At 41.3% G+C, this 24,414-nt stretch overlaps 1 protein-coding gene across 1 annotated transcript in view; it reads right to left on the reverse strand.

The window, feature by feature from the left end:
- Positions 1–1,661: 1,661 nt before the first annotated feature.
- COMMD6 (COMM domain containing 6) overlaps positions 1,662–24,414 on the reverse strand; it is a 118,905-nt gene continuing 96,152 nt past the window's right edge. The window contains exons 6-7 of the mRNA XM_078657432.1: positions 20,726–20,878; positions 1,662–1,861 (exon numbers count right to left, since the gene is read on the reverse strand). Coding sequence (XP_078513558.1) covers positions 1,811–1,861; positions 20,726–20,878 — 204 coding nt within the window. The 3' untranslated portion in view covers positions 1,662–1,810. The remainder of the gene's footprint in view (positions 1,862–20,725; positions 20,879–24,414) is intronic.

Consider the following 24,414-nt stretch of genomic DNA (forward strand, 5'->3'; position numbering starts at 1 on the left):
CCAAGTCTCCAGGACTGCCTGAAATGTGTCATCAGTTCTCACCTCCTCAGACAGACCACTCCGAGACCTCCTGGACCCACTGGGCCACCACAGCCTCATCCAGGTAATGGGGACCTGCCACCGGGCCAGTACCAAGGCCAGCTGTAAGAAGTGGTAAAACATCATACTTTTCTTGGGCCTGACAATATTTCCTAACAAACAGTGCTGCTGCGTCAATTCACACCTCGAAGTCATGGATCTGTGAAGTCTATCCACCATGGCTGACAAAATTGACGAGATTGGAGAATGTTAAAAGTACAAGATGCAAGAGCAGTAGATTTAACAATATGTAAAATTCTAGAGATCAAATTTACAGAATAATAAAGTTTGATTGCAGACAGTAAAAATACGCACTCCATTTTGCAGCAAAACACAGACACACGTTTAGTTGTCTAAAATACAAATTTTATTCTTATAAAAGTTGTAAAACTCTCACCTCTATCGCTAACTAGGTAACCACCGAGAGGAGAATAAATTACATACAAATGGAGAAAAAAAAATTAAGATTCCAAAACATTAGAGAAAAGGGGATGGACATGTTTGAACTATACATATTATATAAGCTGGTCTAATCAGGTGGGGCGTGACATTTTGTCAGTTAAATTCTGCCGCCATCTGACACACCGACACCCGTGGCGCTGAGGAAGGCTAAATCTATAGCCGAAATGCATTTGCCTGATAGCGGGTGTGTACTACTTCCTTACCTGCTGTGGACTGAATAAAGGTTGTTCCCACTGGTTCTCCTGCTGTGGCCTCTTCACTTTCGGCGGCGGCTGTTTGGTGATGGAACATTATATATATATATATATATATATATATATATAAAATCAACGCTCCAAATTCCTTTACTGCGGCAAAAGAATGGACGGCACTCCAGAACTCAACATCCAGGATTCAAAGGTTTATTACACAATCAAATTAAACAGGACGCGTTTCGGCATCACGCCTTCGTACATTAAACACGCATGTTTAGTTCTACTACTAAAGGCAAAGTAAAACTAAATGAATTCAAAATGGCTAGAAAACACAAACGAGGTAAGAATTGTTCTGCAATCACAAGGGTAATGTGTGTTTGAGGGTCAAGCAGCTGTCAAGTCTGGGCCATCCAGGAAAGCAGAATACCAGTAGAGAGCTGAACATACATTTGTTTGTTCTTGGTGGAACTGACAGGGCTGGTCCAAGGCTAAGGTAATAGAAGATATATCTTCATAGAGCACCACTAACAAGGAGTGCCCAATTTGTCATTAAAAGCATCAAACTTGTACTAATTCCAGAAGCAATTTATTATTCTTCATAGGGCAACACAAACCCTTGCACTAAATCTACAGGGATCAAACAAATACCCTCCTTGCTTAAACAAACAGAGGGCCCAATGAACAAACTGTTTTTCAGTCATTATGACTGACCTCTCAAAATAGAGGGATAAGTAATACCTAGGTCAGGAATACGTCACACTTACAGAAAGGTGCTTTATAAATTTGGCCTATGAATGTTCATGAAAAAATGGCCAGAGACATATACAAACAAACTACAATATCCTGAAAATTGTTATTAAGTCAACATAATCAATCACCTGATGAAAATATATGAAATGGAAGAAATTCAAGCATCATCAAAAAATGTACAATTTTTATGGATATTTATTTGAACATACAGTACAAATAAAGCACAGGGTTAAAAGCTGAGCCTTCAGAACAAATAAATGCTTAATAGAAAAAAAACATAAATCACAAAAGGTGCAACTGGGATTTAATATGCCTGGAAGAATTGGTTACACGGTTTCAAGAACAGCTGCCATTTCCTTGAATTGCTTGAAAAAATTCTGAAAACAAAATGGAAAAGAAGGTCGTGAGTTATTTAACATAAAACCATATATATTCCAAATAAATAATTCTATACCAGCTGTTGCAAACATGTCACCCTTGTGTAACAACATTTGTACATTTTCACTAAGTGAAATAGATAACTTGTACACAAACACCAGCCAAACTGAAGGGATATTAATAGGCTACGAGCTTTGATTACTTGTTCGACAATCCGAGCTTATGTTCACGGCCCTGTCAATGCAAAACAATGCTGAGTGCTGGATGTATACTAAAAGGAAACAAAATGGAAGCCGTGCACTAAAACTAGGGTTGGATAAAGTCTCAAACGTTCGTTCCATTAAACTCGAAAAGTAAGTAAAATTCGTGAAATGTTGCAATATGTACTTGTCTGCACTTCACACAATACTTGAACACGTGGGCTAGCTATACCACGTGTTCTAAAGTCTCTTGACTTAGTGGCATTATCTAGGTTTGAGGAGCAAATGTCTTTTGGCCGTGTTTCCAGTGTTCCTGGAAAACTATTTCTGTTCAAACCATACTGCCACAGGCTAAACTCAAAACAAATATACCAGTCAAATTCAGGAGAATGGTAGGGGAGGGCTTTGGCGCAGCGGCCTGGGCATGCTGGGGCGAAATATTAGCATGTGAGATAATGGATCTACTCTGACAAACAGCAGAGTTAGTTAGCTACGGTTTACAAATAAAACTGGCCATGCAACTTTTTGAGGGAACAAATGAAATCCAGGAAAGCTTTACCTTCGATCAAATAATCAGAAGCGGATGGTTACAGTTCAACCTGATGGTAAGGAGCAAGGTTTGCAAGTGTGCGAGCGACAGTTTTCTTCCCGAACTGTTTTGATCTCGCCTAAAGATGTTTTATCAGTCTCACCAGCATTATTTAATAAAAATATATTAAATAAAAAATGCATACATAGGCTTTAGTTGAGCTCTTTTTATTCATTGGTCTGTTCAACTTTTATTGACGTTTTCTTCCGGTCACCACAGCACAGGGCAATAGGTCATCCCACTTCAGCCACCGACTCCTGGTGAGTGATGTCATTTTGCCAGATCTATATGCACACCTGACTAGAAAAAAGAACTCTTCAATGCAATGGCTGGTTTCCAATACTCTATTTTGGCTATGTGTTTTCTTTAACTTCTTTATCCCTTTTTGTGTCATTATTGTGTGTTTAAACTATGGGCGCAATTCACAAACTGCATTTTGTAGTATGTAAAGTACCACAGCAGTATTACCTACTTATTAAAAAAAAAATATTTGCTCACCTTAAGGGTATGCAACGTTTACAACGACATTTTTACAACGCACTACCATTACAACGCAGGTATTACCACGCATACCATTACAACGCATTGCGCTGGGGGGCGCTCTAGGGTAAGTAATACGTTTAATTTTCTATCCAACACCTTCCCTAGTGTCCACGGGGACTGGAGTTGGAATAGAAAATTATACTTACCACTATCCAGCACCTCTAAGCGCTATGCGTTGTAACGGTATTCGTTGTAAATACCGCGTTGTAAAGGTATGCGTGGTAAAAGTATGCGTTGTAACGTCATACATCCCACCTTAAGGATTCACAGGACTTAGCAGGGGTTTGTGGTCTTCTAGGAAGAAGGTGTGACACAAATGTAAAGACAAGTGGCACACCTTGGCACTGCCATCTAAGTCACTCGTGAGGTGGGACAGGGCCTGGAAATGACTGGGATGTGAACTGAGAGTTGGCTTTCTCGGACTGTGTCGCACTGCTATGCGTGAAAATCAGAACTTAAGGCTGTACTCCAGGGCTCCCAAATGGGCTTCTGGCTGGAAGAGGTAGGCAGATATCCTGCATAGTAGGAATGATGCAGAAGAGGGACAATCTCCTGCAGATACATGGCAAACTGCTGAATGTGGAAAACAAAGTGTGGTGAAGGTTCGCCAGCGGCACATATGACAAAGAGCCCTGGATTGGAAGGAAATTACAGTAATATCAGGAAATCTAGCAGGCACAATGTAGGAACATATATGGAAGGGTGACTATGGAGGCACCAAAATTCCACAAATGATGGATAATATATTCATATAAATGGTCATAGAGCCAAAGAAAACATAGCAATAATCGAAGGTGTGAATGATCAGCGGTCATACGATGTGCAATTAGGAGTGGCGGCTCCTCCGCTGAGGCGTACGAGTGCTGTACCACTGCTCTCAGAGCAGTTAAAAAATAAAATGATAACGCAATGTTATTATCATCTTCGTTTTCTGTACTGGCTTAGGTGCAGGGCGGGGTGGGACTGGGCTGTCCAGAGCAGGGGGGGTAGTGCTGGGCACTCTCTGAGTGCGCATAATGGTTTGGCTGGCCGTCATGGGTCAACCAAACAGTCATGGGAACTTAGCATTTCTCCACCCGGCTGTATTGCGCAGCCTGGGTGAAGAACATTACAGTCACCCAGTCACTGTCTGAGTGCCGAACCTCGTAAGAGGGAGGACGGAGGAGCAGTGGCAGCAGTACCCAGGTAAGTGCACATTTTTTTTTCATTCTGCTCCCCCACCACCCCTGTTTTGTAGCAGCTGCCACTGGTAATAAGGATGACCCAAGCACCACTTAGTAGTTAAATAGGCGCTTATCTTCAGTAGAAATTACATCCGTTCACAGAGAAACAATGAGTGACTAGTCTGCAATGCACCCAGAGAGCCACACAAGCCTGGATAAGTTCTATAAAATTCAAGTCAGTCACAGAGGATGGAGATAACGGCATCAAAAGTCACATGAATCTGAAGCCATTCCCGAATAAAAACAAAGAAGGTGGCCACAAAGTAGGCATAGGCTAGTATCGGCACTCCTATACTGCCCAAAAGGGATGATATGTTTGGAAGGAAATACACAATACAGGGCAAGATCCACATGTTTTATTAATTAATGCAAACTGCTTTGGCAACAGAGCAGAACTAATGGAACTATTTCAAGTTTGAAGAAAAGGCAACAAATTCTGGAAAAAAAGTAAAGATGATCAAGGAAATGTTGTGAGATGTAAATGCCTCAGAAACGTATTTTTAAGTTTGGCGTTCAGTGCTACGATGGACAGAAATAAATCAATTTACCAAGACTGAGGATGTTGATAATGATGATCTAAAGAACAGATAAAAGGGAAATATTAGTATTTTTTTCAGAATCTCTTAGACCCCTATAACAAGCCCATGGATGAATAGAAGTTAGTGCAAAAGGAGCATTCAGCATAAAAGGTGGCACAGAGGATGGTCCAGACAGAACACAAAAAGGGCAAAACACCAATGGCATCGTCAAGCTTGGGAGTTACAGAGGAGCAAGGGGAGAAGGAAGGGGAAGCGGGCAGCGAGAAACAAAGGAGCTTGAGGTTGGAAAGAGGAATAAAAAATAAAAAGCATGGTGGGCAAGCAATGCATAATCTCGGGGTTGGGGCAGTGCGGGATTAAACCCCGTGGAGGCCCCTAGGCAGTCGAAATTCAGGGCCCTCCTCGCAAATTATTTCCTAATACCCAATGTACCGAATTCTTTTTTCAAACTGACATCTGACAGAAAATGAGCTTTTAATAGACAAACTGTTACGTGAATCTGATGTCTCTGGTTTGTGTACTTTAAGTTATCAAATGGGTACATTACATTAATACAGTATTTTCTATATAGAGTCTTTAATGTAAAGTTTTCGTTTCTTTAAGTTGATGAATTTTTTTCTATCTTTTGGAATCAATATTTAAGAAAGCTTGATTGCAATTGTCTTTCAATATCAAATCAATGTTATTATGATCTGTTGCCACAGGGCCCCTGAAAGGAGTGGAGCCCATAGGCCGGTGCCTACTTTGCCTATTTGGTAATCCGGGACTGGGTTGGGGGAGGATGGAGTAGTGCGGAGTGCTTGGGCCGTATTTGAGAGTGGAAGCTTTATACAACGGAAAGAGAAAGAAAACACTTACACTTCATGGTGTGCTGAAACACATTGAACAGTGTGGGTCCCTGAATGAGTGTAGTGGAAGAATACAAGTTATCTATTCAAAAGCTATGCTCCCGGAGAGCGACAAACTCAAGAGCAAAGAGAGCAATAAAATAAGAAGCAAGCAAATGAGAGTGGCAAGGTAGCCGATGAATGGTAATTAATAGGATGGCTTGAAGTGGCTGTGAGTTTTGTTTTTTGATTCAGAGATAGCATTCAGCATGCTATTTGTAGGTGAGATCTACACATGACAGCGCAAAACGAAAATTTAATTCAAAATGCGAGTTCATAGGTAGAACAAAGCACTTGCTTCAGTCATCAGCAACTCATTTCCAGGTAGCGCTAGGGAGAAAAAGGGACAGTTTATCTTACACTGCCGAGCCATACAAAGTACAATTATATGCACATTATTTGAAAATGTAGTCTGTTTCTTGCCTAAGATCTAAACACAATACAGTTCTGCTGCTCGTGGCTAGATTATCACAGCTGCACAAATGTTATTTTAGGAAGGCTTCACAGTAGTTGGGCAAATTTACTTTTTGTTTTGCTTGTTGGCATGAGGTGTCATTATTATGAAAAAAATCAGCTCATGTTATAGAGACTGAGACGCCTCTCTAGTTAGAAGTTAACGTTTTTTAATATGTTGACCAGTTTGAGTATCTTGTTTGGCCGTTAATGCCTTTTTTTTATGAATGTTAATAATGCATACTTATCCATTGTTTTACATCACAACACAAAAAATCACTTTTAGCAAAGTCCAAAAGTCCCCACAGTCAAACAGGGCACCAGGACCAGACTGAACTTGAAGTTAATATTAGCCATGGCAGAAATGTTCAAACCAGCCTGCTCCCTTCTTCTCCTTGCACAATCACTATTTTCCCATTCATCCATTCTCTGCTCTCCTTCCTTTCTTTTTTGCCTCCCTCTCTGATCGCTTTCTCTCTCCGTTCCCCCTCCCTCTCTCGCTTTCTTTTTCTCCCGAAGATTGCCTGTGCCTGCTACAGTCAATTTTGGGGAGATGGGTGTTGTGTGAGTTTGCAATGAAGGAATGCTTGTGGCTTCTGATGGACTTCGTGGAACTGTGACCTAAGCATTAGAGCAGAGGTCTTCAAACTATTGTAGGTTGAGCCCCCCCAGCTGATTTATTTTAGATGGTAAACCTCCCTCACAAGACAGAAATTTCAAGAATCTGGTACAGTACATAAACGACCACCACGTGAATGTCACGGGCCATATCCGGCAAACAATGTTCAACACAATAAGAGCGTTTAGTAAACTGCAGGTGAATGGGTGTGGTTAAATGACAGAGGCTTATTACACAGCTCAAAACACAATTTTCCAAGATAAAATGTGTGCGAATTGTTTTTACTAGAATGCTTTGTTTTACACATGACATACATTAATAATAACACAACCAACGTAAATGTGACGGGTGTGAAGGATTCTAGCCACATAGACTGTCAATTTCTGGATGGATTTTTGCTACTGTCATCCTCAGGTTGAGCTCCACATCCAGTCTTGAACTGTACTTAGTCTTTAATACCGCAAGTGCTGAGAACCCAATCTCACATAAATAGGACGAGCTGAAAGGCAAGGGAGTTTTGAGAGCAGTTTCTCTCAAAGCTGAATATTCTGCAGACATTTACAGCCAAAACAGTGACTGTAAAGGAGACCGTGTTATCAGACTTTTCGAGCACTCCCTAGCTCAGAGTTGGTACACGAGAAACAATTCTTCTCTAGAAAACATTAACAAACGTTTTAGGCAGCATTATAATGGGATAATTGCCCACCAACCAGTTACAAATCCGAAGACAAAGGTAAAAGTCCACAGAGAGGGCGCTGAGCGAACACCTAATTGAGAATTCCTTAGTGGTACAATAAGTTGCTTGCCTGAAGCAGTGGGGGTTTAGGACACTTCAGGTTTATGTTTAAAAAAATAGAACTGATAATAAATTAATGATGTTGTCTATTTTACTTCAGAGCAATGTTATCTGACAGACTTTGTGATGGCAGGGACATGTTAAGTCTTTTAGTTGCCCGGGTCAATACTATTTTGGGGTCCCCTGTTCAGAACAGCTTTGAGAATAAATGATTCATTTTCAGCTTGCCATACCCTCTTTTGCACAGGCGCTATGGTCGAAATTCTAAAAATGTTTACATCTAATATTAAGAGATAGCGATGTCTGTTTTTACTGTTGTAACAAAGCAGCAGACCACTAATTTTACAGCGAATATTATCTGTGATATCGTCCGTTTTCTCATATGTGAGGACCCGTTTTGATCTAAAATAAACTTTTTTATGGTTGTTGCATGAAACAAAAACATTTCTCAGCAAATAATAGGCTCTCTCACATCAATCTCATTAAAAAGAAATGAAACAAAACGGTATTTTCAAGAATTTGTTTAGGAATTATTCCAGCCATCAGGGTAAAAACAGAGCAGCCTCTATCAGGACGGAAACCTCGATGGGGCACGACATGCACATACTTGTGAACGGGGGCGCAACTAAACCCGAACTTCGGGTGGGGGCTAACACTCCCAGCCAGGGTTGGCCCTAGCACTGGTCGCACAAAGTGCAAAGGTTTGTTTTTGCGCCCCTCCCCTATTTCCTCCTCTTCCATGAATTTCCTCACTACCCCTCACCAACAATGCACCTCATCTCTCTATAGCACCTTTTGGGCAAACATTTCGTTTTTTATAGCACTACTCATTGTTTACTCACCCTCAGTTCTTTGATCTGCATGGCACACGTTCTTTGTAGCAGGCAAATTAAACCTATGCGCTGTGTGGGTGGCAAAAGTGCCCATGTGAGTGCCCGGTGAGCCATGCGACAGTTTGAGAGTAGGGTAAGACGAGTCACTGCTGGGTGCGGGAGGTGACCATATGGATTTGGGTGCGGATGTAAGTGCAGAGTGGGACGAATAAATGTATGATTAGTGATGCTCTTATTTGAGGGAGATTGCAGATTGAGCAGTAAAGGGGACAGGTGAGTGAAGTGTCACATGAGTGCAGGGTGAGTAGGGTGCTCGTGTGACTACAGGGTGAGGTACAGGGTGAACAGCGCAAGTGCATTGTGAGTGCAGAGTGATCACTGTGAGTACAGGGTAAGCGGGTGATTGGTGTGAGTGCATCCGGATTAGTGTGAGGGCATTGTGATCGCTGTGAGAGCAGGATGAGCTTGAAACTGAAGGGCAAGAATGAGGAGCGAGTTGTCTGAATGCAAGGTGCATTCCCAGACAGTTTAAGTAACTCCGCAGGGTATTGACGGCAGCGTAGGGTTTCAGATATAAGATAAACTATTGCTGTTATGGCATTAACCAGGGATCAGGGTGGAGGATCCTCCAGCCCTCTGTTACCAGAGCTCGCCAATAAAAAAAAATCCCATTTGAAATGGGTGAAGACTTGCGACGTGGGACAGTTAAAGACTAACAAAGGTATGATCCTCGTGTCGAGTGCGTGCCCCCCCAGAGTTGGTGTTGCGCCCCCCTGGGGGGCGCCCCCCACAGATTGAAGAACTCCGCATTAGAGCATAGTGAAGTCAATGCAGGTTTGGAATTCTGAGTTTGCGGTTACACACAGATGAATAAAGATGTGTTATATTAAGCTCTGTGTGTGGCGTAGTCATTGCAGAGAACCCGGGCTGAGGAGGACGCTACAACTGGCGACAGGATAGGGGATAAGTAACCCGAAAATGGACAGTGCTCTTCCAGAGAGTTTGCCGTGGTTCAGTAAACAGCTTGTGCGTGCCACGTGTACTTCCATTGAAGTGCAGAATCGATGTTTGACATATGTGGAGTCAAACTGCAACCCCAGCAAGTGTATAGATAACCAAATCACTGGTTAGAAGTCTGCCTATTGTTGGCCGAAAACCTGCTGGGAAGGCTCCAAAGAGAGATACTGCACTGCTACACACTCTTAAGCTATACATTATATGGAGTAATAACACTGAAAGCAGAAGCGTTGCGAGGCAGAGATCAATCGGGTGTTAGGCAGAACAAAGAGGTGCTTATAAGCAACAACATTTAAATACAAGAAACAGTCATCTGCTTACCAGAACTGAATAAGAGTCCTCGTGCCATGGTGTTGGGGGAAGGAACCCCAGAGGAAGCACACAGGTTTGTGCTTGCGGAGCAGTCCATACCCAAAGCAGCACACCACCAAAGAAGCCAGGGGTGTGCTCAGGACAACTCCAAATGTCTCCTGGACACACAGAGCTCCCATGGAGGCCAAAAGGGAGGTTGAGGTTCCACAGACTGTTCAAGATGACTCAGAATCCAGCACAGAACAGGGCCTTATAGATGGCATGGATGACACTACAGAGAGAACTCCACCCTCAGTGTCAGCCAATCTCATAAATGGTTACATTGCAGCTGCCTTTTTGAAACCAATGCCACCATTCTATGTCACCAAAAAGCTAAATATTGCCAACAGATGGTCTGCCTGGATAGAGACATTTGATAATTTCATTGATGTGATAGAAGAAGCAGGTAACAAGAAAATGGTCTAGTAGCTTACGAATCTTGCTGGTGATGGTGTAAAAAAAGTCAAAGAAAATGCAGCAAGCTGACAAAATTACATACAGTCAAATCAAAGCAGCCTTGAATCTAAAGTTCCACCCAATGCTGAATGTAGATTATGAAAGGTACATTCTTCAGTGAAGAATGCTTGAACGCTGGTGAGACCATCGACTAATTTGTTGAGAAAATGGATACAATCATCAAACAATGTAAGTTCAATTAATTTATTGATGAGGAAGCTATGTGCATCAGAGTGATTGATGGATGCTTCTAAGGTTCATTCAGACGACAAATGTTGAGACAAACTCTTTTAGTGAGTTTTCATGGTTGCTAGAGCTGAAGAGCGTGCTGATCGACAAGCTGCTGACACTTAGACCAGAGGTGCCTAGAGTGAGTCAGTCATGAACGTGATAAGTAAGCTAAAGTACAGAGTGATTTCTCAACAGAAAAAAAAGTTGTGCTTCAGGTGTAGATTTTTGTTTCCACACAAAGGTAAATGTCCCCCATTGGGCAGATCTGCACAGGCTGTGCAAAGCAGAACGATTTTGTAACTGTCTGCAAGGCAAAGAATTGGTGTCATGGTGTGAAGACAAAATGGCTGTCTGAAGAGGTGAAGTTTGATGCATGCCCATAAGGCCTAGCGACAACATCAGCTGAGGCAAATCAAAACCAAACGAAGTCGATCAGCATCTAAATCTTCATCAAACAGTTCTTCATGTCAAATGAAAGTGAAAAAGATGGTTGTGACATGTTGATGTTTACCTCAGAAAAACATGTGCATATTGGACTGGCTGCTGTCATATATCCAGTGCAGGCCCATTGTTGTTTTCCCTATGTGAGCATGAGCATGTTGCAGTCTGCATTCTGCTTTGTGCACGTTACTATATAAACGTATTTTGCTGTGTGCCGCGCTGTAGTTTCCCACAGAACCTGCCGTTGTTTTTACTTTCTGTTCCGTCCCGGGATTTAGTCACCATAGACAAGGTCAAACAACAATGCCCCTTGTTATTCTGTTTTGGTCAGGCTCTAGCACCTAGACAAAACACGCGAATGCAGCTGTTGTTTGGGAACCCGTACTCTTTGTCATATAGGCATGCACAGCCATGCAAATGCACACTTGGAGAGAGATTTTCAGAGAAGAGATCACGACTACACCGGAGATGTAGAACTTTCATCTGTGCATGCTTAGGTACGGGGTCCGCTGCAAACACCTAGAGATCTTTTGATATATAATTACTTTGCTTCTGTAGAAGGGGAGGGGGGGGTAGTTTACCCTGTTTAAATATCAAGGCAGCTCCTTTTATGATTCATGGATTACTTACTATGCTGACCGTCTGTGTTAGGCATCTTCTTACTTATTGTGGCACGTATACTGCATACTAGAGCACAATAGCTAAAATAAATATTTTTAACTTTTCTCGCGTCTGTCAGATCTTATTGTGAATGCGAGAGTGAAAGAGTGTGTCATGCCACCGCAATTTCGGAGAGAGTCAGGAGTATTGTGTTCTGGGGTGTCTAATCACTTGCTTCTCTGTGAGTGAGTAGGAGGACAAGTGAGACTTTATGGCTAGTCGGTCCTGGGCTCATGGGTACTAAGGTGGTAGGATGTCAGTCCCTGCCTACTATGATACTATGGTCCAAAGCATTGTCCTGTGACTCAGCAGATTCCCTGCAACACAACCTTTGAGGAAACATACTAGTCATAGAAAAGTCGACATGATAAAGCACCAAAGTTATTCACACATTGTCCGAAAATGACACTAAAAGTAAACGGCTGTTCAATACCTTTCGTTATTGATAATAGTGCGTCAATAAATAATATGCCTGCTGAGAAATATAATGAAATGTCTCCATTACCCAGCTTATGCCATTGAAAACGTAAGTGTATACGTCGGCTGCATCGACGCTCTTAAAAAGTCAAGTTCATTTTGAGAAACGATGACACACAAGAAAACAAAAGTACAAGCACCCATTCATGCACTTCAAGGTACAGCGTCAGTCAAGCACCTGTTTAGTCAGCTTCAGCATAGCTGCTGATATGCGACTGATATCCGTGAACTATAACATGAATGCTCATCACGAAATAGTAAGTCAATTCCCTTCCTTTTTTTATGGGTTGTGAAAACTCAAGACTATGAAAGTCACGTTAATGAGGACATCCATCCTATTGCTCAAAGACAGATGAAAGAACTTGAATCCTTACTCAAGCACAATATCATTGAGCGTTCCAATGGTCCAATTACATGGGTTTCTCCCATAGTGGTAGTACCCAAAAAGGACAGTGAAGGAGCTGTGTGCATACGCACAGATATGTGTCAAGCGAACAAGGCATTTTGAAAGAGAACGACATCCAGGTCCGCATACTGCCGACAGGATAACACGAGTGGAGCAAAGGTATTTCATCGCCTTGATCTGAATAAAGGATAACATCAGTTGGAACCCGAGAAGAATTCCAGTTACATTACAACATTTTCTATACACGTTGGTCAGTCAGTCAATACTCTTTATTCCAGCCAATTGCCATAAAAGAGACATGCATTATAAAATATTAAACATACAAAATCATGTGTCTATGTACATAATACCAAACATAAAAGTGGCCTCCAGCCATCAATTAAATACAATAAAAATAGACAAAATTGATAAAACATAAACCCACATTGTGCACAAAGGTAACGCTACAAGTTAAAAAAAAAATACAATAATTATCAAAAAAAGCTAAAAACGAAATCCATCTTCTCAATACATAGTACCAGTGTTCTCAGCAATTATTTGGTTCAGGATGATTAGTTGTTAAACTCATTAACCTTGACAGAATACCCCCATATGGGGTTCCCTTAGCGGTCAAGCCTGGGTGCTGTCCTATCTATCGGCCGTTGTTAGTAAATTTTTCCTCCTCATTCGCCACATTACAAATAAGAAACTGGAGACTGCAAAAACAATGTGCCTGCTGGTATAAGACAATAAAATCCTGCATGCCTCTGCACAGTGTGGAGTGCACAGGTTTCTGCAAATGGGGATTATCCATTTAGCTCTGGGCCTTCTATAGGGGGACAGAAGAACAGAGCATGCACCACCGTTTTCTTCACCAAGGTCACAAGATGGGCATTCCCTCTAGCCCGCTCTATCAGCACTTGCCCATTTCGAAGTAATGGTTCGAATAGGTAATTACCCATACCTGAACTGGACATACAGCTTTCTGGACAGATTTGGTTCAAATTTATCTAAGAACTTCTCAGTCTTATAAAAATCTTTTATCCTTAAAAAGGCATCCGTCATAGCACCCAGGGCCAGGCTCGACATGAGCATACCAGTTTTAAAGTTCCTAAACAGCCTCTTCAGCTCCAATTTGGTAATCAATACCCCCTTCCCGGATTTTTCCAGGGGTGGACTAACCCGAAAATTAGCAATGTATCTCTGACATATTTGATCCAGGGGAGATTGCCAGGCCACGTATCTCTTCTAGGCCCTGGCCACCCCAGCAGTTCTGGAGTGGCCCATAATTTTCTCCACTACATTATTTGTCCGACAGTGATTCTTTCTTGGATTGGCCTGTGCTCCAAATCTATCCTTAACGGGACTAGCGGAGTGCTGACCGAAATGCTCAGCACTTGCCTATGGAACCTATTCTCAACTGTTTCTAGGGGTTTTGTGTCCTAATGACCCCCAGATCTCGGAGCCATAGAGGGCAGCACCGAGTGCCTGGTGGGTGTATATTTGGCCTGCCGGTGTAACTGGTTTGAAAATGGAGTTCCGGTGTAGTTTCAGCAACCCTCCAACATTTTGTTCCAGTTTGAGCCTACGTTTTCAAATGTGTGGCACCAAATTGAGCTTCTTGTTCAGGGTAAAGCCAAGGTAATTAAACAAATGGACCTGCTCTAATGGGGACCCATTCAAGGTGGGTTTGGCACATGTTGTACGACATGGATTAAACACCATGTACTGAGTTTTGATGATGTTTATTTTCAATCCACTCTTTGTGCAGAAGCTACTAAATTCATCCAGAATTTCCCTGTATGCCCATGGATGATTTGGATAGTAGTAATGTGGCGCCTGCAAACATTAGCACCATGATGGTCTCTTCCATTACAAAAGACTACGTTTTGGTGTGTCTTAGCTGCAGAGCTATTTCAAAACGTCATGCGACGTATCATAAAGCCTGTCATGAATGCTTTCAATTATAGTGACGACATATTCGTTTTTGGAGTTACACTGAAGGAGCACGATAAAGCTCTCATGCAAGTGCGTCATTTGCGCCAGTTTAACTTTGAATACTGAAAAATGGGAGTTCCATAAGACAATGTTAAAATTTGTTGCCCATATCTTTTTTAATGGGGGCATGACACCCAATCTAGCTAATGTCCAAGAGCTATCAACTGCCAGTTCCTCATAAGATGTTTCCATATTACGCTCATTCCTTGGCATGGCCACCTATGCTCTAGATACAAGTAAGAGATTGCCACGGTCAGAGCGCCATTAAGAGACTTGATAAAAAAAAGAATGTTTCTTTGCTTTGGTCACATGAATGCGATCAAGGCTTCCAGAAAATCAAACAAGCTATTGAGAACGCTACTGAAATGGCATACTTTGATCCAATTTTGATTTCTGCCTGTGTACGAGAGAGCCATTACAAAGAATGGGGTAGCCCAATAATGATCAGCGACCTGGGTACAGTTAGATACAAAAAACAATGGTCCTTGACCAGTATTCTTAGAAAGAAAGAAATCAACTCCTTTGTAGGATTAATCATGAATTGTTTCCAAAGCTAATAGAATTAATTAAGTGAGCTCCTGGGTATTTAATACAACATCTTGAAGAAAAATGTGCAACAACCTGTAATTCAGAACACCATATGTTTTATTTAAAAAATGGTGGAACCGTTATTTCATCACGTCATATTTTCGAAGGTAGGTTGCTCCAAGGGGTATAGAGCGTGCAAAGGAGAGAGAGAAGTGCTCAAGTAATAAATGTGGTAGGAAGAGAACTCAAAGTAGATGACATACTCCTTTCATATCTGACACCCATCAGATTGAACACGTGTCTTTTGGACAGACTAAGACTAATACATGTCGGGTCCTAAATCTCAGGAGACATTCATCTGAGTCACAAGATTCTGATAAAATTCAGGGGTCAACTGTACTATTTATCAGTCCTGAAGATGGTCTAAGATATGAAAAAGTAGAGACTGAAAGGTCAACCTACACATTCTCTTCTGAAATTTGTTTTAATTTGTACTAAGAAGAAAAGTGTTAGCAATTGTTATAGTGAAGGCGTCAAGTTTATGCCATTACCTTCTTGACACATTGTTTGTATTCTTTTAAATAGTACCCTGATTTGATTTCTCAAGATAAAAAGTGAATATTTTTCTATATACACCTGTCTTTGTTCTATTTTTTCTTTATACCTTTGCACTTATGATTCATAATCTGCATGATAATCAATGTTTTCACCTGTGATTCTTATACACTACCGCATTGAAGCCCTAAAATTGTTTGAATTCATTTTCACTCAAGGAAATCATTTACTTGACCTTGCGATTTGAGTACATAAATAATCTAAATTGAGTACTTAAATAAATCCCTTGAAGGCAAATTTACCCTACCATCTGCTGAGCTAGGTCATCTTTTCAGCAGGTACATACATATCCATAGCACTTCTCCTCTCCTGTACTGTAGGGCTCTCTGCAGAACCCCAATGACAGGCCACAGCTCTCTTGGCCACCACCAGGGAAAGGCTACAAAACAGCAACTGGACTAGTGGTAGCTCTATATCATTGGGAATACCCAGAATAATCACTATGGGGTCCGTTGGGAGGGGCAGTGTGAGCATATAGGTATGTTGGAGGGCATACAGTAACTTTGGCAACGCAATCATCTTGACTACCGCCACCCTTCCCAATAATGTATTTCCATGCATTATTGTGTGGAAGCATATTCACGCTTATCACAGATCATTATGCATTGTTGACCATCTTTAGCAATCTAAAGGCAAAAATGCCTCCTTGCATTAAACGTTTAGGGACTGCGATTGCAACAATACAACGACACCATCGTGTATCGTCCAGGGAAAGATCAGAACCCTGCCGACTACTTCTCAAGAGTGCCTCTATAACTTCCTGGCACCCATTCTTAGATGGCTGAAGCATACATAAATTTCATCGTGAAACTTAGCACCCCAGATGCCATTTTGTTGGAACAATTGGTCACTGCCACAAGTCAAAATAGTGACATGCTAAAACTAAAATACATTATTACACACCAGTCTTGGTAACAGCACTCTAAACTTCTTACCAGTGACAGTGAAAACCAGAAGTTTAAAAATGTCAAAGTTGATCTGTCCGTTACTCAGGAAGGTATTATTCTAAGATGGTTTGAGAACTGTCATTCAGGAAAGCCTCAGACAACAGATAACCGAAGTGGCCCATAAAAGACATTGTGGAATTGTTGCCACCAAATGAGCTCTTTGAGACCGAGTTTGGTTTCCACATCTCGACAGGAGATTGAAAGAAAATCGAAGGCCTGTTATCTATGCAACTGCTTGTCATCGAAAGCCTCTTAACACACCTTAAGCATGTCAGAGTTGCCAATGCATCCATGGGAAACAATTGCTGTAGACTTCTTTGGTTTTCTTGATAACGGACATCACATGATGTCCGTTTTCAAATGCTGCCCAGGATTTATTGCATATTTCTTTAAATCTTTTTGTGATTTTTTTAAATAACCACAATTGTTCACACAAAACAAAAACCATAAATAAAAAAAATATTGTTTCTGTTTTTAAGGTTTCTTTTTCCCATTGCCAGGTATTAATATTCGATTTTTTGAAACCCACTGAGCTAAAGGATTTTTTTCTTTTAAATAGGATTTGAAGAAGTACTACAGGCTTTCTGTCAAAACATCAGCTGGAAGATTGTTCATTTTTGATTACGGTGTCCATAATGTCTGGAGGAAGATTAGACTACCAAAGTGCTATGACTTTAAGAGCTCCATTCCTAGATTTTGCTGTTACGATGCACTGTCCTGCTGTGAAATTTGCCTTGGGATACTTGCTGGACCAGTATGATGTAAAGGGGATCGGAGTGACAGATTTTTCTGACGCATGATAATGCCCTTAGGATTGGACATGCCTTTGTTTGCACTGCTGTAAAAAAAATGGCGGCGTTGGCAAGGTGTTCAGGAATGGGTTATACCTTCTTTGAAGCTGTTCTTGCCACTTTCATTGCTGAGAATTTTCATGCCAAACAGTGGCACTTCGCCTTTTGCTTTGCAGCAACATTGATTAAACAGTTTCCCCTAAAGGCAAAGGCCATCTGGAATCTACTGATTTAGTTCCACCTCAGAGGCATTTCTATTTTCCATTTATAGCGTGAGGGGAATATTTCACTTTCACAGCACAATGCTTCCAGATTAAAAAGATAAAATGGGTCTGTGAGCGTTTGCAGTCAAACACATTCCTGTTTATCATTCACCACCGTTGACTGAATTAAAACCCAGTGGCGTGTGGTCTCCTAGAATTTGGTCTTACTTCTTTCCTGCATGTGTAAACTAGATGTCCGAACAGGGTGTGAGCTTTGAGGCGCAGATATCTAGATATTTTTCATCACCAGGGGCTGTATTACAGAGAGTGTCCCAGGGGCACAACGGGTGTTCGCGCCCGCTTTGCGTGGCCTGGAGCACTTCGGTATTACAGAAGGGGCCACAGATGCTTGTGCGGCCCCTTCTGTAATACCGATAGTGTTGGTGCACATAAAGCGCCAGCGCTATCAGTAGGGGGTGTTCCCTCATATGCATGGGGGCACGTCCCATGCAAATGATGGAATCCCTTTGCCTCTGCACCGTATTAGACAGGGGCACAGAGGTAAAGAAGCGGTCAGGAGGCACACTGACAGTGCGCCACTTAAAAGGTGCGCCAGGGCTCAAACAGGGAAAGTGCGCCCTATACATAATATGGTCCCAGATCCCCTCTCTGAGTACTGGATCTGAGATTACTGTTCTTCAGCTGTTCTACACTAAAAGGAAAAGCGTTTTAATATTTTTTCTGAGACCCATCACTGAAGAGAAGGAAGAAAGGTAAGCGACGGATAATAAATCCTCCAAATCTCCTTAGGTTTGCTTCCACTGATCGTCTAGAAACAGCTACTACGACAATACATTAAAGACACCTGATTTGGCTATACAGTGCACAACATGAGGCCTAAATTCGAAAAGATATCCTTATAGAGATAATGGTGTTTGGAAGAAAACAACACATCGTGTTAAACTAAAATGTTCCCCTCAAAGCATCAAAGAAAGACAAGTGTTCCTTGTTCCCTGAAAAACATGCGGCCCAGCACGGTTGCAGGGAGTACTAGTCAACCACATTCCCTAAAACCAGGCCAATACTTCCAGCAAAAACCAAACCACATAACAATGATATTCCAAATACAAAACAGGGGGTGGAGGATGAACACGTGCTTGTTCTCCTACTCCGGTATGTGGTGATCAGACAGCACCAGCACGGACACCTGCAGTTCCAACACTGCAGATGAAATTATGCGGGAAAGCAGTGCATGCAGTGCACAATTGTTGTGGCTGCCTGCTTGGGGAATCCTTCCATATCTCCCAGTTTCTCTCATCTTTTATATATGGAATGCACCGGGGAGGTGACCATGTACAGCTCACCATGCTGCTGGTTGTGTCCCCTGCACCACATGCTTAAGCCCTTTCTTTCATTGCTGCTCACTTGTTCCCTTTTACTTTCCAGCGTACCTCTGTATGAATGAACCCAGAGATCCCTCAAGGTGCCCTTATTTCTTGCCCTTCCATGCCTGTGCCCCAGCAGCATCTGAGCCGGATCCAGTAAGTCAGTAACAACCACAAAGAAGCGGACATTCCAGTCATGGTGACCAGGTGCCCTATGCCAAAGGGGGAACTCTCCGGATCCCTCTTCATGATCTAAAACGTGTATTTGCAGGACAAATGTATCTGTTCCTTTAGGTAACTCATTAGCCCAAAGCATAATACTGGCTGCAGCAAATAAGAAATTATTCTTAACTCTTAAACGTAAAATACATCTTCAGGATTTCAGCTGTTGAGCAGTCTGAAAACAGCTCGATAGCTGAAGAGTTGTTTCCACCATTCAAAGTTACATTGATAACACTTGCCTTGAATTTCTTGCTGGTGAAGCAAAGATGCAAATCTAAGTCAGTTGATGACTAGAAACCTAAATTGCCACTGTCCTGCAGAAGGAGTCTCTCTGTTCCTTTGAAACTGCCTGCTCATTTGTTGTCATGGTGCGAAAGGAATTGTAATTTCGCCAACAAGTTACTACCATTTTAGGACCATAATTTCAGGACACAAGACAGGTGAACTCCATAACTGGCTAGAACAGTGCTGATGGTAGCCTGGTAGAGGTCATAATTTCCAATCTGATAAGTATTCTTGATTGTTACGGAAAAGACTAATTGTATTAGTTATTTATTTTTCAAACTGCTCTTGTGTAGCATAAATTTTATATATGAGTTTTGGCCGTTTAATACTGAAAAGTCAGAACAGTATAAAAAAATAATAATTCCTAGAACAGTAAAATTACCAGTGAGGAATATTTAACAAGAATTACTGCATCCACAACCTAAACTTGGAGTCATGTTCAATCAGTGAGTGGAGGATGTGTCCATTCATTTGCTGAAGGCTGCCGTCACCAAGGGAGAAGGAATAGGATAATTGTCAGTTAAGAAATATAAAGATATTCAGAGTGTGATGCATGCCATGAGGAACCACCTAGAAGGAGGATGTAAAGTGAGGAAAATTAGGATCATCCATGAAAATCGTAGTCATTCTGAGGGTTGGGCCATGGACGTGGCATTTTAGTCTCTGGAAGTATTAGGCTATCTTCTGTCAGGTGAATGGGACCTTCCTAGAAGTCACTTTCTTTTTCCATATCTTTCCACTCTGACAAGTGTACTGGGGCATCCACTCCAGACCAAAACCAACACACAAGAGGCCCAAAAGCCAGATGCACAATGGAGCCACTCATACCCACCTGACAATGGCTAGACATCTATACTTTATTGCAATGAGATGATTATGTTGCACTGTACCTAGTCTCACCAAACATCATATTTAGTGATATAGGCATGGACTGCTCGTGCACATCTACCCACAGTGTCAAAGAGGATTAACTAAAGTCTAATTCTTGATGTCTACCTTGGTCTATGCACTGTTTTCTAAAGACTCTCTGCGTTGTCCATTTTGGTGGCCCCTGCAGCTGTGTGCCCCCGGAGACCAATCATGACAGTACACAACTTGACATAGTGCATTAATCCTGTGACTTTCACTGCACTGAAATAAAACACGCCATTTACGCAAAACAAGAGTATGAACCAATAAATGCACAAACCTGAAATTGTGGAATCGTCATTTCAAAACACTGGCTGGTGATGTGTCCCGAACAGTCGGCCACCTTTAATGCCACTGCCACGTAGGGATAGTTAAGTGACCTGCAAGTATCAGAGCTCACTGCCATTCCCAGCTTCCACTGGAAATCAAGAAGCTGCAGAGTAAGAAAAATATTTCATTGGTTTATTCAAATCCAAAAAAGCTCAAATTCACACAGACCCACTGTATATCATCTGTAGTGTAGCTGACTGACAAAACAAACTTTTTTTTCTTCTTTTAATGAGGAATTTCAAGCTGAAGCAGCAAGGGCTTCCTGACCGAAAATGTAGCATGCATGAATGCAACAAGTAGACCAGTAGTAATACAGTTAAGAAATAAAAAATCCTAAACTCGTCCAAAGTTAGTTATAAAAACAAATAAAAATATGAAAAATTACACAAAAATTAAGGGAAAGATAAAGGAACTCTAATGCAGAAGTACTGCAAAAATGATTTCAATTTTATCCTATCGAACAGGCAAATACATTTGAAAAACGTTTTAGAATTCCCACGAAAATTTTCAGTGGGGCAAACTTGAAGTCTGTTACAAGCTTGGATGGATACACTGAGCAAGCAGTGGTGTCCAGAGTGGGAAAACCACAAAGTGAAAGTCCCCGAGATACTGTGTTGAAGAAATGCCCTAAAATGTTCAAAACCAGCTCCTCAGATTCCTTTCCACTTTCCCATTGCAGGAGATCCCACCAACTCATTTTCTGGGTGCACAAACATTTCCTCTTCCACATACTCCACTGCAATACTATTAGGCAGAAATACTCCCTCTGTCTCTGGACATTCTGTAACCACGAGCCTCAGAAGGGAAGTTCCAAATACACAAGAAGACCTCACTGGCAGGATCTTGGCATCCAATAACTCTGTAGGTCACAAAGAATTTGACATTGTTGGTCCTGGAGCAAAAGACTGATTGCAGACGTTCAGCAGAGCAAGAGACACTGTGGTGTCTTGGTATGGTAAATAAACTAGAAAGACACAGCATGTAGGATCTTTGTATTTATTGTATGCCAAACGAGCCACGCTCCTCTCACTTCGCCTGAGAGGTACCAACTGCCTCTCAGTAGATCCCGAACACCACAAGCCCCATGACAACATAAAAGGTTCTAGAAGATATGCTTCTAACAAGCATATCTAAATACAACATTACCTCTTTTTCTTTAAACAAAATAAAACAATACAGAACATAAAAAACGAAAGAAAATGAAACGCAGATACAATACAAAATAGAAATAACAATGTGAAAATTATTCAACGTAGCTTCCAGATAAAATACAAAATAGAAATAACAATGTGAAGATTATTTAACGTAGCTTCCAAGGAAGGCGGGTAACACGTGCAGATCTTCTTATTACAGAATTGTTCATCTCACGCACAAAAAAATCATTAGGAAAAACATTCCCATTTGAAACTATATCATGTACATTTGAAGAACCCTATCTTGAGCATTATTTAAAACTGCATTTTTCAAACCTGAATTTGAAACCGTATCATGTACCTTTGAAGAACCCATATCTTGAGCAGTATTTAAAGTTACATTCTTCAAACCTGAAAGATTGGCATTTTCTCCTTTTATCTTGACAATTTTGCCAACATTCCACCAGTGTCCTCCTTTGACCATAACAGCTCCACCACACACTTTTTCAAAACATACCCCCTCACCAAATCTGTTGCAACCTTTCTTAACAGATCTAGAATTTTTGATGCGAACCATATCACCAGGCGAAACATCAATTTCCTTTGCAGATTTTTTAAAATTGTATCTAACAGCCATTTTATCCTGGGCTTCTCTCACACGTGTTTCTAAAAGCTATTTTATCTACAGTGCAAGAATTTTTTTTAGAAACCGTTCTCAACAACCAAGCAGGATAGAGTGTGGAAGTAGGTAACCTACCTTTGAGGGAAACAAACGGTGCGATTTTAGTAAGTGAATGTGGGGTTGTACGATAAAACCACAACATTGATCTTTATGCATTTTCAACATCAAAATTGTTGTTTTTAGCCCATTTAATGCATTCCACAATCACACGGTTCATCCTCTCAACCAGACCATTAGTTTGAGGATGTCCGACAGAACTCCTCAAATGTTTCACCCCTGATTCAGTAAATAAAATGCAAATTTCCTGATTAACAAATTGAACACCATTATCCGAAACTAAAGCTTCAGGAAAGCCTTCCCTCATAAAAATTTCTCTAAGAAATAAAATGGCACTGTTAGCTGTAGGATTCGCACAAAACTTTACTTCCGGCCACTTGCTGTGAAAATCCATTAAAACAAAAGCAACACGAAGATGATGTGGAAGAAAATTGAAAGGTCCAACTAAATCTATACCCACTTTCAACCAGGGTTTTGAAGGAAAAGAGATAGGTTGAAGAGGAGGAGTGATGACTTTCAAATCCTTTTCTGCCCCACTGCAAACAACACACTCCTTGACTCTTTCATCTATATCCCTATCCATGGATGGCCACCAATAATGTAGTCTCAGTCTCTTCTTTGTCATAGTAATTCCAAGATGACCATCATGTGCACAATCTATCAATTTAATACGTAACTTGATGGGAGGAATACACCTACCATCTCTCATGACAACACCATCTTCAATAGCTAATTCTTCTGCAACCTTCCAAAAAGGTTGAATATTGAATGACACACTCCTCTCTTTAGGACAACCACCCACAATGTATTCTTTGACTTTGATAAGAGTTGAATCCTCATTCACAGCTTCTTTCCACTCATTCTTACTGCATGCCACATTCTCAACAGCATCAATTACAGCTATGAAATAGTCTTCTTTATCCTCATCCACATCCAATGGTTCATCTTCTTTCAATGGAAGCCTGGAAAGCATATCTGCCGTAACATTCTCTCTTCCAGGAATATCACCACCTAAAATATACACCAAAGGTTTGTGATCCGTCTGTATAACAAACTTTCTTCCCCAGATAAAGGTCCTGAATTTCTCACATGCCCAATAGCAGGCTAATAATTCCTTTTCAATGACCGAATAGTTAACTTCAGGATCTCTTAACACCCTAGAAGCATAACTGATAGTGACTTCTTTCTCGCCAGATTTTTGGGTAAGCACCGCCCTCAACCCATAATTACTTGCATCTACAGTGATGGTACAACTTACATTGGGATTATAAGCCTTTAAGGTTTTAGCATTGGTCATCTCAGACTTGACTAAATCAAATGTCTCCTGACAATTCTCATCCCACACAAAAGTGATATTGGATCGGAGCATGTTTGAAAGAGCCTTCATTTTGCTAGCATAATTAGGAATGAATCGTGAATAAAATTCACATAAGCCCAAGACCGAGCGTAGCTCATCTTTATACTTGGGAGAGGGACATTCCACTACAGCTTTTATTAGGCCAGGTCTGGGACATACACCATCTCCTGAAACCAGGTGTCCTAAAAACTCAATTTCCCTCTTCCAAAACTCACACTTGTTCTTCTTGACTACAATCCCTTTCTCCTCAAAAATCTTAAGAACCAACTTGAGAGCGAAATCATGTTGCTCTAAATACTTATTAAAAATCAGCACATCATCTTGAAAGATGACTACTCCCTTAACATCCTTAAGAACACACTGCCTAACCCTTTGGAAAACCGAGGCTGCCGAAGCAAGCCCGAAAGTCA

This window comes from Lissotriton helveticus, chromosome 8 (genome assembly GCF_964261635.1).
Source record: "Lissotriton helveticus chromosome 8, aLisHel1.1, whole genome shotgun sequence".
Taxonomy (NCBI): domain Eukaryota; kingdom Metazoa; phylum Chordata; class Amphibia; order Caudata; family Salamandridae; genus Lissotriton; species Lissotriton helveticus.